Consider the following 20,773-nt stretch of genomic DNA (forward strand, 5'->3'; position numbering starts at 1 on the left):
CAAATATCTGCGTGTGATTTAGGGCTTGTAAAGATACTGCTCTTAAACGTAATAAAACGTTGTACAAAAAGATATATATATATATATCAAATGGAAAAATTACTGTATGCTCATTTACATGTCTTAGACAGGTCTGCAACCCCGCCTTTCACCATTAGCACCCAGCACACAGCACTTCCACTGCAGCAAGGGATTCTGGGAAATGACATGCAAATGAGCACACACTGCCACCTTTTGCTTCAAAACCATTCAACATAGTTCCCCTATAGGCTTAAGCTTGCTGCATGGTCACAGCTTTGAGCACAGCCAGGGTTAAGATGCATAGCCAGTACACCTACCAAGTATGGTAAAACCTATCCCTTGCTTCATTTTTGCATAGCCAACACACTGAGGAGACCCATTAAGGTCGAAACAGTCTGTCTGTGGGTGGGTTTACTGGCTATTTGCTATATGCTTTGCTGTGGAGGGTTTTTGTCACTTTTTTTACCCACCATAACTTAACTAAGTGTGTATGTATATATATATATATATATATATATATATATATATATATATATATATATATATAATCAAAAAATAAATAGATGATACCGTTCTATTTTTTTTTTTTTTTTTTTTTGATTATTGAAGCTCGGCTAACACGGTACTGATACCTCTACATGTGTATATATATATATATATATATATATATATATATATATATATATATATATATAGCGTTCTCAGTTGTTGGAAATGGCTCTCATTCATAAAAAACAACTGTAACTGTTTTGATAATTGCTATTGTGGTTTTGTGAATGATAGTAATGGAGAGAAAAGTCACCATATTATAACTTGTGCTTTATTTTCTCATTGCTCTGCTGTATTGTGACCCCTGATTGCTGTACTTACCTTGGTTTTGCTGGGCAATGTTGTGGTCCCAAAAAAATATGAATGAAAATGTGATCAATATGAGATGAAATGGTACCAACTAAAAAAAAAGTAAAACGAAAAGGACTTGGATAAATAGAACAGGAGTGAGGTTTGGACTCAAGCCAAACCCTGTTTATGCAAATAGTATATAGGGAAATATATCAAACTGCAAAATAAATATTTGTTTACCTCCACTGCAAGCAATCTAATAAACATTTTAAGCGGGTTGCATACCTTATTGGGAGGGTTTATTTGTTATGTTATACCTGTTAATTGGAGGGTTTAATGCTACCATGGCTGGTTCTCCTAATGCTGCAAAACATGACAACACCAACAGGGTCACACGCAGAACATGATACATCTCTTTAGAATAAGTGCACTGTGCAGGACTTCCCCAATCCATTTTGCTCGACATAACCACTCGTCAATTGTTGTGATGCCCATGTGGTAAACAGGGAAACTAATTTGCACATTGACCCTAAGATAAGATTGTTTAACATGAGAATCCCAGCGTAAATGCAACAACACCACAATAAAAAAATTAAATAGCAAAATAAACGACCTTATCCCATTAGGTCAAAGATTGCGACGATACAGCACAGTATTCACAACCAATTCCTCATTTTCTTTTGTAGATAACAGGGTGGTTCTGTATTCAGAGCGGATATAAATCACAAGTTAGAGTTCAAGTTCTTTCTATTAGCGCCCACGGGATCTTCATCACATCAGATACCAAGATTAGGTAATAAAAATGTACTCTCCTGTGTACCACGGAAGGTTTTCAGAAACCAATCAACTGTGTTTTTAGTTCCGCACACTGGCGAATATTGATCTAAAGTGGCAACCGAATATTATTATCATATTCTGTAGCTTAGTCAATAAGCCCCAAAGCCGCCTATTTGCAGCCCGATCAGCTGAAAGCTCCCGTTGACTTGAATGGGAGTTGCGATTTGCTGCTTCAGGACTTATTGAATAAATGAATTTGCTCTATTCAATAAACTACAATAAAGCCCCTGTCAGGGCGTGCTCACCACAAACGAGACGGGACCGCGTTGCTGAGGTGGGATAGGATATAACGCCACCCACAGCCACGAGGGCACGTCTTGAGAGTAGAGTAGTCTGGGAGTCCGGATCGGGGCAGGAGAGGTACGGATGGTAGAGGGTGCTGTATGCAAAGTCCGGGGTAGAGATAAGGACGTACTCGTTTACCATTTGCCAGGATCGGGATTCCAGAGGTGCGGAGAGTCGTTTTGCCGTATGCCGAGTTCGGGATGCCAGAGGTGCGGGTAGACGTAGCGGAAGCCGGTTCGTTACACGAGGAGGACTGCAAAAACAAGACAGGACTAGGGAGGCAGAGAGTGATGAGAACAACTGGTTCTATGCTCAGCCAACGAGTCAGTGACACTGTCAGGTATATATAGGAGAGCGGGTCCAATGGCAGCGCAGCAAGGTGGGGGGTGTGGAAGGGCCAGGCTATGGCATTGATAGGTCCAGTATGAGTCCCAGGGGAGGAGCCATAAAGCCCAGTAGTCAGAGTGCATTGGATTGCAGCAATGGTTTGAGGTGCTGTGCCTTTAAGGGGTTGGTGCGGCTCCGTGTGGCGGCGCCCCTGTGTAGCTGTGCTTGCGGCTGCGTGACCGAGCGTAGCCGCCGGACCGAGAGTAGAAGGGGAGTTTTGGCGTGCGCGCGCGCCCACGTGGAGTAGTGATCGGCGTTCCGGAGAGAGGCTGCCTGCGTGCCGCGGGAGGACCCGTCGGAGCTGCCGGTGAGTGAGGAGCACGCCGAGGGCGGCGTGACTCCCAGACCATTACAGCCCCTTTAGCACGGGACCTTGTTTTCCGGAAGCTCTCAATAATAATGTGGTCATGTCACAGAATGCAACTTCCCATGGGGCCCTTGGTCCTATCTTTTGCTTAAACCCATTGAGAATTCAGATACAGTAGATGCAGAGACAAGTTGATAACCAATATATTATGAGCTCCAAAAATTTTAATAGCAAGCTCATGGAAGGTGAAAAAAACACGCACATGACAGATCGAAAATAAAATCTTGGACATAATGCCTATGAACAAATTAACTTGCAACAAATTTCAAAGTGTATAGGATCCATGGTTCGTCTTTAAAGGGGGCACGACAGACCTCCCCATCCCCCTTGTTAAATAACAATCTACATCTGTAATATATTGGTATAAGATTTCCTGCAATCATCTGGCATATAAGTGACGAGCTATAACCCAATCTGTACTAACTATTGATAAGTCCTTTCTTTTTTTTTGTGCATACTTGTTAAAGATTGAAGTCTCGACTATGAGTGTATTATACTTACCCGCGTGGGAAAAGACATTTCCACTCACTTTTCCCAACCCAATTGTATATTCTGTATCCCTTACCCCTCACCCTGAAAAAGTTGAAAATCAATCAAAATTAAATGAGGGAAAAAAAGAAGGAAGGGATACATTCTGCATTGTTAGTGACCTTTAAAATAAAAAGTCAAATAACATGCACAAATACAGCAGAAATTCAAAGAAGTGATAGACAGGCGATTAAAAAAACTGCTGAGATTTAAACAAGTGCTACATTGTGGAGGAAAGTTTTGACATCAAATATCTCAAGCACACACATGTACTCCATCCATCTATCTCTCTCTCTCAAATACAACTTGGCTCTTCTTAGCTCACCACTTTCTCTCTCACATATGCTCTCTCTCTCTCATGCAATTTACACACAAGTCCAAATGGTTCCATTTGTGTGGGAAAGCATTGTCGGATTTTCCAGGCCTCTATATAGGCACGGATCAAGTGAAAGCCTATCCTGGGACAGGCAAAGACGGACGATCGGAAATGACATCATTTTGGAGCGCGAGGTCGCGGCGGAAATCAGAGTCGTTGGTGCAACGAAAAAGGCTAAAATGAAATGCTCTGAATAGAATATACACGAACCCCATTAAGTTCAGCTCCAGGGATCCGCTGATTCCGGAAAGCCTTACCTCCATAGGGTGTACCGGTAGCTGCTGCGCTCGACTAGCAGGGTTCACGTAATGGCACAGTTTTAAAGCTCCTGCGTGCTGCGGGCCAATAGGAAGCCGTGATGTCATCAGGTGTGCCTTCCTATTGGCTCACATGATGTGGGAACTTTAAACCCCCAGCCGGAGCGTCTACCGGCACACTACACGGCGTCCCCGAAGCTGAAATTAGGGGGTTCAGTTCCGAAGACCCCTTGCCTGAATTCTATGTAAATAAAAAAATCACAAAGCAAGTAAACCCTTGTATTGCTCCTTTTCAAGGGTCCCACAACATTTTACATTTAAAAAATGTTAAATACTGTATAAATTCAAATCTACCATTTCATAGAAAGTTTGACAAAAATATCAGAGGGCACTTCCAAAGAAAGAAATGACGGATAATAACTATACCTTAGCACATCTAAGCTAGACATTATGTATATATATATAATATATATATATATATATATATATATATATATATATATATATATATATATATATATATACATACACATACATACATGTGCTACATACCTAGCTTCACCCTAGAAGAAGCCCTAGTGGGCAAAATGCGTTGCAGTAACTATGTGCTGGCGGCCCTGACTGCTGGCTCTTATTTGGATTTTATTATTTGCTGGGACTTTCTTTATATGTAGCTGTTGCACTTTGTTTGTGGTTACCACCATCCAGGATTCTACACTGTATTTGGATTCATGTCATCTATGCCTCACAGGAGCTGAGTACACTTTTTTCATATACTATTGCTATCACCCACTAATTATACTGGTCTGAAGTATATGAGACTCTCTCCTGTATATGTCCCTATTTTGGATTTGTGTTTGGGTCACTGAAGTACCTTTATGCTTCCTGTTATTTGCTATATTTATAGTTTCATGTTATCAGGTCATTTCATTACAGTGCCCCACACACTAGCATAGTATGTTTGGTATATTTATCCGTGTTATGTCCATACCTTTCCTGGTGGTTTAAAACCACAATTATCTTTTTTCTTTAGAGTTTTTGTCTCTATTGGGTTTTTTTATTTTTGATTTTCTCCTCTTTATATGACTGGCCGATTGTGAATCACTATGGGTACTTGGTCCCCATCCATAGTGGTTTCATTTATTGAGGGTTTTTTCATTAATATAGTCCCTCTGGTTTATTTATTTTTTCTGTCCCATTATATTATTTTGAGTCCTGTTAGCCAGGGTTTCAGTCAGCTGTTTTTTGTTTTCCTTCATATTTTGACTCAATAAATGTATTATTATTATTCTTTGCAATATTAGTCTGAGTGCTTTTTTGAGAGGTTTCTTTTTCTGTGTTTACATATCTATTCCACTCCTCTAGCACCGCCTAGCAGATTTTCTTTCTGTTATTTTCTGTTTTGGTTTAGACAGTGCATTTATTTTTTGGTTGTTTGATGCGGTATTCATCTATGTGTGTGTGTTATCTCTCTCTCTCTCTCTCTCTCCTGTGTGCTCATTTGCATGTCATTTCCCAGAATCCCTTGCTGCAGTGGAAGTGCTGTGTGCTGGGTGATAATGGGGAAAGGTGGGGTTGCAGACCTGCCTAAGACATGCAGATGAGCATACAGTTATATTTACATTTGCATATTTGCTTTGCTGTGGAGGGTTTTTGTCACTTTTTTTACTCACCATAACTTGACTCAGTATTACACGCATACACGCATACATACATGTGCTACATACCTAGCTTCATTAAAAAAAAAATATATATATATTTCCTGCTTTTCTCAAATTGAAGCCACTTTAAATAAATAGCAAGCACTTTAAACAAATTATTTTGATCGCATTGATACTAGTTTATATAACTAATCTAGTCTACATTCTGCTACTTTGCCAGATTGTTTATTATTTCACTGTATTGAAGATTTAGCACTAGATTTAAAACACGCAAGCCAGTTTCCTCTTGTTAAAAAGGAAACGCCTTAACAAAGACTACGTCGGTTTTTATTTTGTAGATTTTATTCCGAGCTCAGAGATCAGCAGAGAGGAAATAGCCGATTCGGTCACTTGTTTAGAGGTCCTTCATAACGCTGCTCACATTGTCTATTGGAAGTAGCGCGTTAAAAATATTATTTGTGATGGTGCTAAAGCAGGGGTGGACACTTCCAGTCCTCAAGGGCCAACAACAGGTCAGGTTTTCAGGATATCCCAGCTTCAGCACAGGTGATGCAGTCATTTTCAAATATACACATTGTGGCATTTACAGACTTTTGAAACACCTTTTGCTTTCTCCATTGATTCTTTCTTTTCATGTGAACATAGCAACCACATGAACATATTTACTTTTAAATCTGGCGGTGGTTGCTATTCATAATTTCCCGGGTGTGAGTTCTCTGTGAAGATATTCTTATTTTATGCTTTTCACAGTAAATTTGAAAAAAAAAAACTCCCGGTGTCAGCTCCTTGTGACCTTGGACAAGTCACTTTATCTTTGTGCCAAAAATACGTAGATTGTAAGCTCATCTGGCCAGGGACGGTGTCTGTAACATTCCTATGTGCTGCGCACTGCGCGCTATACTGTAATTGTGACGCGCTTTGATTCCCATTATTAAAAATTCTATGTACAGCACTGTGAACACTGTCAGTGCTAAACAAGACAAAACGATTTATTATTATATTTTACTGTATCTTTTAGCTTTAAGCTACTGTATGGAAAAGCTGCTGTTTACACGTTTAGCACAGTGGTTTTTGCTGATAATCGATTAAATTCAATGAATGGCGGTGCCATCTGTGTGACTGCACCAGGCCTTGCGCTTACAGAGGTCCCACTTCCCTGGCCCAACTTCTGTAATCACAGTTTAAACGTTGTGGTGGATAAATTAACCACCACAATATTTAAACTGTTATTACCGGTCAGGGCCGCCAACAGGGGGGCCCTGCAGGGACAAGTGTCCCCGGCCCGGTGGCTGCGGGGGGGCCCAGCTTCTTTGCCCGGTTGCCGGTCCTCTTGTTGTTGCCGTCGGGCCCGGCTCTCCCCCAGCTGCGGACCTCCCTCACTGACTGTCCCACACCAAGCTTCTGGTGCTGGCACGAGCCGGGCCCCTCTCTCTGGGCCTAGCTTCCAGCACACACTGGCATGTGGAAGAGGCCCGGTGTGTGCCTGCGTCAGAAACTCGACGTGGGACAGTCAGTGAGAGAGGCCTGCAGCTGGGGGAGAGCCGGGCCCAGTGGCAACGAGAGGACCGGCAGTTGGGCAGAGCAGTTGGGTTACAGCCGGGGCAGCAGAGGCCTGAGACCATCCCCAAGGTAGGTAAGTTTGTATTTATTTGGTGTTTTTTTTCTCTTTTAAAATGTATTTGGGGCTGGGTGTTTTTTTTTAAAAATATATATATTTGGGGGGTGGGGGGGAGGGTCTTGGTATGTATTTGGGTGGAAGGTTTTTTTTTGTATGTTGTTGGGGGCTGGGGGAGTTTGTATGTATTTGGGGGTGGAAAGGTTTTTTGTATTTGGGGGTGGGGTGAGGAAGAGAGGGAGTAAGGGTGAGACAGAGGGGAGAGAAATACATGGGAGGTGGGGGGAGGGAATGAGTGTGAGGAGTGGGGATTGAGTGAGAGTTGTGTAATTGATGGAGGGGGGAGAGAGAGAGGGTGGGTGAGTGAGGGATAGAGGGAGTGAGACAGAGGGGAGAGAAATACGTGGGAAAAGGGGGAAATAGAGGGGGCTCGCGAGGTGTGATATGAGGGGGGGCTCGCAAGACTGTGGACACAGGTTGGGGTGGGGGGGGTGGAATGAGGAGGGCTGATCGTAACTCCAGTTCTGTGCCCCATGCAATCTGTTTGCGGCCCTGACCGGAGTGGGCCGCAGGAGAGCATGGGACCTCTACAAGTGCCGGCATCACCTGCTTCTACCACACGAAGTCACGTGACAATGCTTCGCCTTGATGACGTGACATCTCTTGATTTCGTGCCGCGAGGGCGGGCAAGAAGCCTTATGCAATCACGTGATGTCATCATCCATACTCCCAACCGGCTCTGATTTGTAATGAGAATTTTTTTAAAGAACCGGCTTCTTTATTTTGCAATTTCCTTAGAAACCATATCCAAGTACACAGGGTTTTAAAGCAGCAGTCCGCTCCAGAAGCCTATAGGAATTTAACTGTAAATGTTAGTAACTTGCCCATCAGCTTGTCATGTTATCCTATTCTCTGGCGTCTGAGGTTACCATGGTAACCTTTAGATTGCACTGATAGGGATCTGGGGAGAGCTCCATTTTAACTTCCACTTCATATTTTGAACACTTATATGTCCTGAATGGCACATCAGCGGATTTTAAAAATAAAAACTGGATCGGAAAGGGCAAGAAGAGACCTCTTACAATAAGTTTTAAAAGAAATCAACAAGTGCAAAAAAAAACAAAATAAACCTTGGTCAGCACAAACTACTGCTTTAATCAATATACAATATTCCTTTTCAGAACAAAACAGAACGCTCTCCAAAGTCCTAATTATGGGCAAGCGGTTAGAGTTTTGGAAAGTGTTAATACCTTAATGTATCCCTCTTGCTGCTGGAAGGGAACGCAGCACATTGCAAAGCAAACAGGGTTAATTTCCACCACCCCCCACGTCAGCAGTACTGGGAAAACTAGCTGCTGTCTGAAGGAAGCACAGTTATGGGGGGGACAGCAGGTCTATATGCAGGTGCCTACAAATCTGAGCTATAGGGCTGGTTCAAAAGTTGGGGATGGATTGACATCTCAGGCTTGGGTGGGTTTATCCTATTGTTTACAAGTAGATTGTAAAGTCTTCAGGGCAGTGACTGTGTTTCCTAGTACTCCTTTTATGTATGAAGCTCCTATTCCTATTATGTCACATGTATTACTGCTGTAAAGTGCTATGTACATGTATGTATATATATATATAGTCCATAGCATAACAGTGTTGCACACTAGCCTTCTCAAAATTCTGATGCTTGTCCCATAAAGCAGATAATAAACTTGTATTGTTACCAGAGTAGCCAGAACTGGTCCTGTGATCCAGTGGCAGAGAGACAGCAAACAGTGGTATAGAAAAAAAACTGTATTAAAGATAACACACCTGCGTTCTCTTTAATACAGTTTTTTCTATACCTCTGTGTGCTGTCTCTGTCACCGGACCAGTTCTGGCTACTCTGGTAACAATACAAGTGTGAGTGTATATGTATATGTGTCTGTATATGTATATATTTCTGTTTTTTTATTATTATTATATATATATATATATATATATATATATATATATATATATATATATATATATATATATATATATATATATACACGTGGTCGACAAATCACCAAAAAATCTACTCGCCGAACAAAAAAATCTACTCACCACCTAGTACCACACGTGTGCTGCTTGGGCCAATAGGAGCTCGCCACGATCTTAAAGCCACTCGCCCGGGGCTTGCAAATGTATAGGTTTGTCGAACACTGTATATATATATATATATATATATATATATATATATATATATATATATAGTCAGATAAGGCAGTTGGCACTCCAATAGGTGCTGGTAAGCCACAGGCGCACGTCCCATATAGAGAATGTAGTTGTACGTTACCGTTCCAAGGATTGGTAAACAAGAGACAGCACTCAAAGTTGAAAATCAAAGTGTATTAGTGAAAGCAAAAATACATCCAGAAACCCAACGTTTCGGTCCTACAGAATGGGACCTTCCTCAGGGGGATACGTATCCCCCTGAGGAAGGTCCCATTCTGTAGGACCGAAACGTTGGGTTTCTGGATGTATTTTTGCTTTCACTAATACACTTTGATTTTCAACTTTGAGTGCTGTCTCTTGTTTACCAATCCTTGGAACGGTAACGTATAACATATATATATATATATATATATATATATATATATATATATATATATATATATATATATATATATATATATATATATATATATATATATATATATATATATATATATATACACACACACACATACATACACACACACACACACACAAAATGGGGATAAATGCAACAGGTAAGTGACAACATAAGGCAAAGGGAAACCCTGTCCCAAAGAGCTTACACTTACAATCTCTCTAGGAACAAGACTGAAAAGTGTGTGTGTGTGTGTGTGTGTGTGTGTGTGTGTGTGTGTGTACACAGACAGTATATACATATACTGCATCCTACGCTACTTGTAGGCTGCCCCCCTGCTGTGCGGCTCCAGCCCCTCTGTATGACTGTATGAAGTCTGGCCAGCAGTGAAGGGGTTGCTGCGAGGCTGGAGGAGGAGGAGGAGGAGGTGGTGCTGCGAGCCGGAGGAGTGGGGAGGGGCTGCAGGGGAGGAAGACTTCTCGGCCCCGTCTCCTGCCCGCTGTGGACTGATCCCCGGGAGCTGCCTGGGCTTCTCTGATCCCTTCTCCTCGGACTGTGGCAGCCGCACGGGAGTCACGATGATGAACCCCTTCGGGCAGAGGGAGCAGGAGACCCTGATAGAGATGTCTGCGACCACAGATGGTGGGTGCTGGAAGGGGCACAGCAGGGGTCTTCCCTATATAGACAAACCCAAGCTCCTGTGTTACATTGTAAGATCTCCCCCACCGAGAGACCTTACACTGTAACACAGGAGCTCGGGTTAGTCTACATGGGGAAGATCCCTAATGGGTTGGATTGTGTAGTTCCTTTTGGGGTTATGGACTTTTGTGGATCTGGTTGTAATCCCCTATGCTACTAGAGGGGCCAGCAATGGATTTTTGGGGAGCATTGTTTTGAGGGATCTAGGGACCTTTCTTTAGGTAGTGGACTTGGAGACTTAGCCCCTGAATTAAAGATGTGTGTGAACCGGGGCTTGATCTTCTGTACTAAAATACAAACTGGGTGGGGATTTCCTTGTCCTATAATGGTTGAGGTCCACATATAGTGGGATATTTCACATGGTGAGACTGCAGTATCCTAGCTTTCAGTGGGTGTTGGGAATATTGGAGCCTTAAATGACTCAGACATTTGGAAGCCTGTGATGTGGAAATTCCCCCTATCCCCCCCCCCCGCCCCCCAGAACCTCCTAGGGTTGTAACTACTGGGCAGCTCTGTCCATACCATGCACCTCACAAGTTGTTGTAAGGCATTTGAAATGTGGTTGTTGCTGTGCTCTTAGCACTATTACCCGACTGTGGGTATTCCCTATGGAGAGTTATGTAATGCCCACAAAGCTCAATACTGCTACCTGAGATGTCTGCAAAGAATTGATCTGCACTCCAGCTCTGCCCATCCCTGCCATAGTTTTTGCTTAATTCTTTGTAACTACCTCCATTTATGGTAGAGCTGGCCCTTCTGGCAGCACATGGGTTAACCCCCAGAGTCCTGGACAGTCTAAGCTTAAGGTACCTGGGTGGATAAGGTGCCAGTTCCATAATGCACCACTTTATAAGATGTGTATATAATACTGTATGACCCCCTGCCAACCCTACTAATATGAAAGGTCTAATGTCAACAGTTGTGAAATAAATAAGCATGGCATGAAAGCAGAAGGAAATCATGTGTATTTCTACAGAAAGCCCTAACCCACTGGGTTAATGCAGGCTGGATTTGACATGGGAGCTATGGAGCACTCTGTTGGAGAGAGAGGCCTCATCTGAACCCTTCTAACTATTTTTAAAGCAGCAAAACATGTGAAATATTATGTTTTTTTTTTTTTTTAATCCGTTCTGTAGTATTGGATACTACTTACTGCATTTTGTTTTATTCAACAATTTTGATTCAGTTTTTAATAAGTTGTAAAGCATCCTTTGCTTTCTATAGCAGGTTTTAGCCCATCTCCCCAGCAGTGCAAGATTTTTGCAACACTTTCCTGTTTGTGATAATTTGTTGCCAATATTCCCAGCAGTTTGAGCTGTAAACTGTAACAAAAGATAATGTTACTATAGTAATATAAGGATACATTGTAGCTGCTGAGTCACACTGACCGAAGCAGCCATTATGTTAATAACACAATCAGGATTTTGACAGATTTATAACAGGAGCACCAAACGATTGCCAGTTTAGGTAAGAATGTAGAATTATACATTGTCACATGCTTAACATGTTGAAATGTTACTTTTATGACTGAAGCACTTATTCACATGATCTGTTATTTGTATTATTTGTTATTTATGATTGTCACGTGTATTGCTACTGTGAAGCGCTGTGTACACTAATGGCGCTATATAAATAAAGACATACATAAACATACGAAAAAGAAAGAAAAGATCTAATGTACAGTAGTCTTGCTGCTTTAAGTATCTGAGCCACTTAGACCTTCAATTGTGTTTGTTTAAAGTAAATATGTATACAATTTCTATCCTGTGCAGGTATTTTGTTCTGAAATTGTCTATTAGATTTGTTCATTTTTGAGAAATACTGATGTTTTTTGTAGCTCACTTTTATATAGGGGGTTTCCAGGCCTGATCACAGTTACTGTGGAACTGTAACTGCATTCTTTACTCTTGGGCCCTGGCCATAGAGGTGTGGGGAGAGCGGAGGCGCGCTAACGCTGAGGCTCGCCTGCTTCAGTCAGCGTGATTGCACGTACTTGCAGGCGAGCCAGCGTGCGCGAAGGGAGCCGGGGGGGAGGTGGTTGGAGGCAGGGCAGTGACGTCGCTGGGCCAATCGCCCGCGACGCACTGACGTCAATGTCACGGCGCCGACGTCACGGCGCCGTGACGTTGACGCTGCTGAAGGCTGATTGGATGTTTTCAGCCGACAGCGGCTGAAAACTCCAAAGCCTGAGCACGCCTGCGGACGCTCGCGTGAGCCCCCTCTCAAGGCATCCTCATTGAGGAGGCAGGGGCTCAGCGCTGAGCGTCCACACGCCTCAGCGCTGCTTGTCCATCTATGGACGCAGCCTTAGTTGTGAAAAAGCTTTGTACCTGTACCTCCTAATTCTGCAGTCACTTATATCCTGTTAGATATTTGTTATCAGTTGGGTTGTCAGGCAGTGGCGTAGCTAGACATGCGGGGGCCCCTGGGGAAAAAAATTCAGGGCCCCATTATAAGTGACCTTATTCAGGAGAAATTTGCCTTGTGTGTATGTGTGTGTATATGTGTATATATATGTATATGTATATGTATATGTATGTGTGTGTGTTTATTGGGGGATATCTCTCCTCATCATCTCTCCTCAGCTCTCTTTCCTCCCCCCTCCCCACACTCCCTCCTCCAGCTCTCACCCCCTCCTCCTCCATGCCTACCTGTCGGACAGGGTGGTGATAGAGGCAGGCGGGGGGAGATGATAGTACACGTGGCGGGCCGCCAGAGTTAAGCAGAGGAGTTATGAGTTGCACAGGGGCAGGACGGGCTGGGGAGGAGTGCGCTGTGGCAGCATAGATTCTGGAAGTAAGAAAGACTTCTGGTGCGCGCTGCTCCCCCACCCCCCCCCCCCGGCCGCCCTGCTCTGCCTCCGTACAACGCCTAACTCCTCTGTTTCACTCTGGCGACCCACCACCACCACGTACCATCATCTCCCCGCCTGCCTATATCTGGGGGAGAAGAGCGAGCCGGTCAGCAGGGCCACCGACATGGGGGGGGGGGGGAGCGGGCCCCTAAGAGCGTTGGCCCCCGGGCTTTAGCTACGCCCCTGTTGTCAGGGTTTCATTTGTTGTTCTATAAAACGTTATAAAGCACCTTAACAGATGGCAAAGAAAGTGTTACTCGGTAGAGTGCTTTCACTGGGTGATGGTGACTTGCCCACAGTCACCAAGAGCTGAAATTGTTATCTTGACAGGGCTTCCTGCTTCATAACTGGTGTAATTGTTTTCCGTTACCCCCAGATTCATCAAGCCCCGTTATGGGTTACCGTACCTGTACAGGTGCAAACACCCATTGACGTAAATGAGAGTTAATGTCTGTTTGGGTCCATTAGCTCATAAGGGTGCTTGAGAATTCTGGGGGTTAGTGACTTTACCTCAGCCCATTGATGCCCACAGGGTTTGCCCATTCTGCCCTTTTTTATCCCATTGAGAAGCATCCCCAGATTAATGCTACTGCTTCATATGCTTATGAAGGGGTGCTCAATCTCAGTCCGCAAGCGCCCAACAAGACAGGTTTTCAGGATATCCCATCTTCAGCAAGCAGGGACTGATTGAGCTTACTATGCTGAAGCAGGGGTATCCTGAAAACCTGACCTGTTTGGGGGGTGTGGGGGGAAGAGGACTGGAGTTGAGCACCCCTGTGCTTACGGTGCAAAACTCACTCCCCTATATAGTAATTTGATTTGCAGTGTTTTTGTGCACATGCTGTAGGTCCCTTGAGTAATACAAGCTCCCTTTCTTTCCCCTTGTGTTTGCATGTAGTATATCTTAGGTCCTGTAGGAGTATCTTGTACACATGTGGTTATTTATCTTGGGAAGTGAAGCTCATTTTCTGCCATTTACTCACAGAGGACAATTAGTCATGATTAAAGAAACATCCCCTCCAGCTGTCAGAAGGGTTGCATGGAGCAGGCCAAGAAGAATTTTGTTGTTGTTGTTGTTGGACAGTTGTCATTAGTACTGTATCTCAACATAAACCGTGACAAGTCTCCAGAAATTCACCTTTATAACACCTTCCCATGTGAAGTTTTTCAATAAAAAAATAGACATCAGAGGTCAGTGTAAATGCTTTACGTCAGGGGTCTCAAAACTCTGTCCTCAAGGGCCACCAACAGGCCAGGTTTTATGTATATCCCTGCTTCAGCACAGGTGGCGCAGTCTTCATTTGAGTCACCTGTGCTGAAGCAGGGATATCCATAGAAGCTGGACTGTTGATGGTCCTTGAGGACTGAGTTTGAGACACCTGCTTTACGTATGTCACTAAAATAGTTAAACCTGCAATTCTAGTGGAAACAGCAAATTGGAGGAATTGGATCAAATAAATATAGGGAGTTTTATTTAACACCCCCCATCAATGACAAGGAGGAGGGAGGGGCTGGAGCACTGCTTTGCACATTTGTTGCAGACCCCCAAAGGCTCCCCACATCATAATTATTGGGCAGTAAAGCTATACTTTAAAGGGAAATTCTATTTTTGTTCATCCTAAAATAATATTAAACTCCTGTATCTGAAGGGCTGCAGCAATAAACAAGAAACGCTTTGAAACTCAACAAAATTATTTAAAATGTAAAAATACTATATATTTTTTTTAAAGTTGGTGGATAAATGACCGCTCCTTAACACGCTCAAAATAACTGTGGGTAAATGAGAAGTTGACGCTGCTGTAATGCGTACAGTGGAAGCGAAAGGGAGAAGTGAAAGAAATTTAGGAACATATGTTCTTTGTGCAATAATGTGATTTTTTTTTTTAAGGCCTTCTATTTACAGTTATTTAAATGTCGAGCCTCACTTAGAAGATCCAAATGATTCCCTTTTAAAAAACCTTTACGTATATAAATTTTTATAAACCTTGTCCTTGGATAGTTTTGTGGCTTCTTCTTTCTACTGTTCAGTTTCTATAGGGTACACCCAATCAATCTTGAATACAGAGAAATCTAATCAGTTGAAGTACAGTAACTTGATCAGATGACTTGGCCAGGCTAAATGCCTTCTGTGTTTTTTGTTTTTTTTAACCCTGCATTTCAGATCTATATTGTACTGATGGGTTAAAACCAGGGCTGGGCAACTCCAGTTCTCGAGGGCCACCAACAGGTCAGGTTTTCAGGATATCCCTGCTTCAGCACCGGTAGCTCAGTCAGTGGCTAAGTCGAAGACTGCGCCACCTGTGCTGAAGCAGGGATATCCTGAAAACCTGACCTGTTGGTGGCCCTTGAGGACTGGAGTTTCCCACCCCTGGTTTAAACTCTTGCACACTAAACATGGCAGCAGCTGGGAAGGACTTTCCTGCTCTGCCTCCCCCATACAGCACTGTGTAATATGTTGTATTTTTAGAAATGTGGGTGGTGCTAGTCTAGAAGGAGCATTTTCCGAGCTCACTGCCTGCTGATGTCAGTCCTATTGGCAAGAATGTTGCAATTTGCAAAAGCAGATGCATCTTGCTTTATATTAGACTAGCTGAGAGACCCGGCGTTGCCCGGGATGTAATGTTCCCGTTCCTCTCTCTCCTCCCCCCTCTCTCTGTTTGTCCCCCATTCACATCAATCCAGTCCCCCCCCTCCCTCCCTCCTTTACAGCTTCATGTAGCGTGTGTGCGTCAGTCACTGTGTGTTTGCTCGCGCGTCAGTGAGTCTGAGGCAGAAACACAAACACACACAGACTGACTGACGCACACACAGTCAGTGTGTGCCTCAGTCAGTGTGTGCGTGCGTCAGTCAGGCTTTGTGTGCGCGTCAGTCAGTGTGTGCGTGCGTGCGGCAGTCAGTCAGTGTGTGCGCGCGGGGCGTCAAAGGCAGGGGGGGGCGTCAAAGGGAGGGGGGGGGCGTCAAAGGGAGGGGGGGGGCGTCAAAGGGAGGGGGGGGGCGTCAAAGGGAGGGGGGGGGCGTCAAAGGGAGGGGGGGGGGCGTCAAAGGGAGGGGGGGGGCGTCAAAGGGAGGGGGGGTGGCGTCAAAGGGAGGGGGGGGGGGCGTGAAAGGGAGGGGGGGGGGCGTGAAAGGGAGGGGGGGGGGCGTCAAAGGGAGGGGGGGGGGCGTCAAAGGGAGGGGGGGGCGTCAAAGGGAGGGGGGGGGCGCCTCAAAGGCATGGATTCCTCCCCCTGCATTTCCTGCAGTGGACAGGAGGGGGGGGCAGTGGACAGGAGGGGGGGGGCAGTGGACAGGAGGGGGGGGGCAGTGGACAGGAGGGGGGGGGCAGTGGACAGGAGGGGGGGGGCAGTGGACAGGAGGGGGGGGGCAGTGGACAGGAGGGGGGGGGCAGTGGACAGGAGGGGGGGGGCAGTGGACAGGAGGGGGGGGGCAGTGGACAGGAGGGAGGGGGCAGTGGACAGGAGGGGGGGCAGTGGACAGGAGGGGGGGGCAGTGGACAGGAGGGAGGGGGCAGTGGACAGGAGGGGGGGGCAGTGGACAGGAGGGGGGGGCAGTGGACAGGAGGGGGGGGGCAGTGGACAGGAGGGGGGGGGCAGTGGACAGGAGGGGGGGGGCAGTGGACAGGAGGGGGGGGGCAGTGGACAGGAGGGGGGGGGCAGTGGACAGGAGGGGGGGGGCAGTGGACAGGAGGGAGGGGGCAGTGGACAGGAGGGAGGGGGCAGTGGACAGGAGGGAGGGGGCAGTGGACAGGAGGGAGGGGGCAGTGGACAGGAGGGGGGGGGCAGTGGACAGGAGGGAGGGGGCAGTGGACAGGAGGGGGGGCAGTGGACAGGAGGGGGGGGCAGTGGACAGGAGGGAGGGGGCAGTGGACAGGAGGGGGGGGCAGTGGACAGGAGGGGGGGGCAGTGGACAGGAGGGGGGGGGCAGTGGACAGGAGGGGGGGGGCAGTGGACAGGAGGGGGGGGGCAGTGGACAGGAGGGGGGGGGCAGTGGACAGGAGGGGGGGGGCAGTGGACAGGAGGGGGGGGGCAGTGGACAGGAGGGAGGGGGCAGTGGACAGGAGGGAGGGGGCAGTGGACAGGAGGGAGGGGGCAGTGGACAGGAGGGAGGGGGCAGTGGACAGGAGGGAGGGGGCAGTGGACAGGAGGGAGGGGGCAGTGGACAGGAGGGAGGGGGCAGTGGACAGGAGGGGGGGGGCAGTGGACAGGAGGGGGGGGCAGTGGACAGGAGGGGGGGGCAGTGGACAGGAGGGGGGGGCAGTGGACAGGAGGGGGGACGCAGTGGACAGGAGGGGGGACAGGAGGGGGGACGCAGTGGACAGGAGGGGGGACGCAGTGGACAGGAGGGGGGACGCAGTGGACAGGAGGGGGGACGCAGTGGACAGGAGGGGGGACGCAGTGGACAGGAGGGGGGGGCAGTGGACAGGAGAGGGGGGGCAGTGGACAGGAGGGGGGGGGCAGTGGACAGGAGGGGGGGGCAGTGGACAGGAGGGGGGGCAGTGGACAGGAGGGGGGGGGGCAGTGGACAGGAGGGGGGGGGCAGTGGACAGGAGGGGGGGGCAGTGGACAGGAGGGGGGGGCAGTGGACAGGAGGGGGGGGGCAGTGGACAGGAGGGGGGGGGCAGTGGACAGGAGGGGGGGGCAGTGGACAGGAGGGGGGGGGCAGTGGACAGGAGGGGGGACAGGAGGGGGGACGCAGTGGACAGGAGGGGGGACAGGAGGGGGGACGCAGTGGACAGGAGGGGGGACGCAGTGGACAGGAGGGGGGACGCAGTGGACAGGAGGGGGACGCAGTGGACAGGAGGGGGGACGCAGTGGACAGGAGGGGGGGGCAGTGGACAGGAGGGGGGGGGCAGTGGACAGGAGGGGGGGGCAGTGGACAGGAGGGGGGGGCAGTGGACAGGAGGGGGGGGCAGTGGACAGGAGGGGGGGGCAGTGGACAGGAGGGGGGGGCAGTGGACAGGAGGGGGGGGCAGTGGACAGGAGGGGGGGGGCAGTGGACAGGAGGGGGGGGGGCAGTGGACAGGAGGGAGGGGGCAGTGGACAGGAGGGGGGGGGCAGTGGACAGGAGGGGGGGGGCAGTGGACAGGAGGGGGGGGGCAGTGGACAGGAGGGGGGACAGGAGGGGGGACAGGAGGGGGGACGCAGTGGACAGGAGGGGGGACAGGAGGGGGGACGCAGTGGACAGGAGGGGGGACGCAGTGGACAGGAGGGGGGACGCAGTGGACAGGAGGGGGGGGCAGTGGACAGGAGGGGGGGGCAGTGGATAGGAGGGGGGGGCAGTGGACAGGAGGGGGGGGCAGTGGACAGTGACACACACACACACACACACACACACCTCAGTTGATGCGCCCTTTCTCAGTTCCGTTTGGCGCCGGAGGTGGGGAGCGACACCTACCTGTACTTCCGGGCGCCGCCACCGTCTGACTCGGCGCCGCGAGGGAGGAAGGGGGTCCGCCATCTTACGCGCCGTGTGGCAGCTGCGGGAAGCGAGGTGATTTGGAGCGGGGAGGGGGGAGAGGTGATTTGGAGCGGGGAGAGGTGATTTGGAGCGGGGAGAGGTGATTTGGAGCGGTGAGGGGGAGAGGTGATTTGGAGTGGTGAGGGGGAAGAGGTGATGCCGCTGGGGAGGGGGAGAGGTGATGCCGCTGGGGAGGGGGAAGAGGTGATGCCGCTGGGGAGGGGGAAGAGGTGATGCCGCTGGGGAGGGGGAAGAGGTGATGCCGCTGGGGAGGGGGAAGAGGTGATGCCGCTGGGGAGGGGGAAGAGGTGATGCCGCTGGGGAGGGGGAAGAGGTGATGCCGCTGGGGAGGGGGAAGAGGTGATTTGGAGAGGGGAGAGAGGTGTGTGTGTGTGTGTGTGTGTGTTTTATTTATTTTTTTGGACCTTTGGCCCGTCACTCCGCCTCAGGCCAATGAGAGGTGTGGGGGGCGGCCCAAGGGGGTGGTGTGAGTGTGTGAGGCCAATGAGAGGTGTGGGGGGGCGGGCGGGCCAAGGGACCAATGAGATTGCCGCTAGGGACACCGGACATCCAGCAGGCAGGCATGCATGCAGGCAGGCCGGCAGGCAAACATACAGTGCTTTCACTAATATAGTATAAGATACTGTAAGGCTGAGATTGTACTCGGTGTGATGGCGCTCGCACGTGACAAGCACAAATGGCATCATCCCTATGCGGACGCCCCTAGTGCGCACATGACATGGCGCGTCAGCGTTTTAAAAAGACAATTTTTTTGTCTTTTTCAAGCGTGGCATCACGTGAGCGGTTCAGCCAATGAGGGCGAAACCAGCTTTGTGACGTGTCCGCCACACCTCCCAATCGCCCGCACCTCGGCGCACACATCGCTGGGGCAAAAGTCGTGCGCGAGGCTATGCGGTCCGTCGCGCGCGCAAGTGAGCACTATATTCTTATCCTAAGTCCGTACTAAGGCACCGTAAAGCTCATCTCGTGGAAATGTAACGATACATCTTAAACCGGTATCGCGCTGTTCAGCATTATCTGATTGTGACGTTGCGGTTGCACAGACAGCAGATATAGGACCAGTCCCTGCCAATGTACAAACACAAATAGAATAGCCCAACACTGAAGCTACCACTGCACCAGGACAAGATCTTGGATCCAATGCCAAATCAATAAGGATTCTTTACTTCCGCCATTATGCTTTGCAATGCATTACTGGCCCATCTGGCAGTGGCATTGTGACGGTGTTAAAGGTGCAGTCCCTCTGAGCATCACACTGAATGTGTGTGTGTGTGTGTGTGTGTGTGTGTGTGTGTGTGTCAATATAGATCACAAATCTAGACACACACAGGCTCGATGTTTGTTTGTTTGTTTGTTTGTTTGTCTCCTGGGACCAAAACGTCGGGCCTATGTGTGTTTTTTGGACCTAATAAATGCTGGTATTATAGATAGGTTTGCAAGGTGGCTTCTCCAAAAATACTGGACTCGCTGTGAAAGGTGCGTCAGGTCACTATGTCCAAATAGGAAAATACTGGACACATATATGTCCAGTATTACAGTACCTCTCATTTTTTACTGGACAGAGTATCCAAATACAGGACAGTCCAGTTCAATACCGGACACCTGGCAACCCTAATTATAGAGAGATGTGATCTATACTAATTATTTCTGAGTTCCTTTACCGTGCACCACAACTGCCTTCTATGAGGCACTTCACCCAGTGTGTGCGGCCATCTGTATGTATGTTGTATGTATGTATGTATGTATGTATGTATGTATGTATGTATGTATGTATGTATGGCCACACAAAGGTTAATGCCGCTCTCCCAGCTGCTTCCCCCCCCCCTGCCTGAGTTGCTGGTAAATGTAAACTTTAAATGGCATTCTTGGCTGGAAAACAATATGGCTTCCAGGGCCAGCCTTTCAGTCTGGCAGTCAGTAGAAGGCCACAAAGTCCTCTGCTAACCGCAGCTGTGACATTCTTAATGTTTTGCTAGAACGTTAA

General features: G+C 47.9%; 1 protein-coding gene across 10 annotated transcripts in view; it reads left to right on the plus strand.

Moving 5' to 3' along the window:
- The first annotated feature begins 10,202 nt into the window (after positions 1-10,202).
- ANO5 (anoctamin 5) overlaps positions 10,203-20,773 on the plus strand; it is a 77,129-nt gene continuing 66,558 nt past the window's right edge. For 8 of the 10 annotated variants that reach the window (XM_075567208.1, XM_075567212.1, XM_075567209.1 and 5 more), the window contains exon 1: positions 10,203-10,400. In XM_075567208.1, the coding sequence (XP_075423323.1) occupies positions 10,337-10,400 (64 nt within the window). In that variant the 5' untranslated portion in view covers positions 10,203-10,336. The remainder of the gene's footprint in view (positions 10,401-20,773) is intronic. The other 2 variants (XM_075567213.1, XM_075567218.1) reach the window with 1 other exon arrangement.

Source organism: Ascaphus truei, chromosome 12, assembly GCF_040206685.1.
Source record: "Ascaphus truei isolate aAscTru1 chromosome 12, aAscTru1.hap1, whole genome shotgun sequence".
Lineage (NCBI taxonomy): Eukaryota > Metazoa > Chordata > Amphibia > Anura > Ascaphidae > Ascaphus > Ascaphus truei.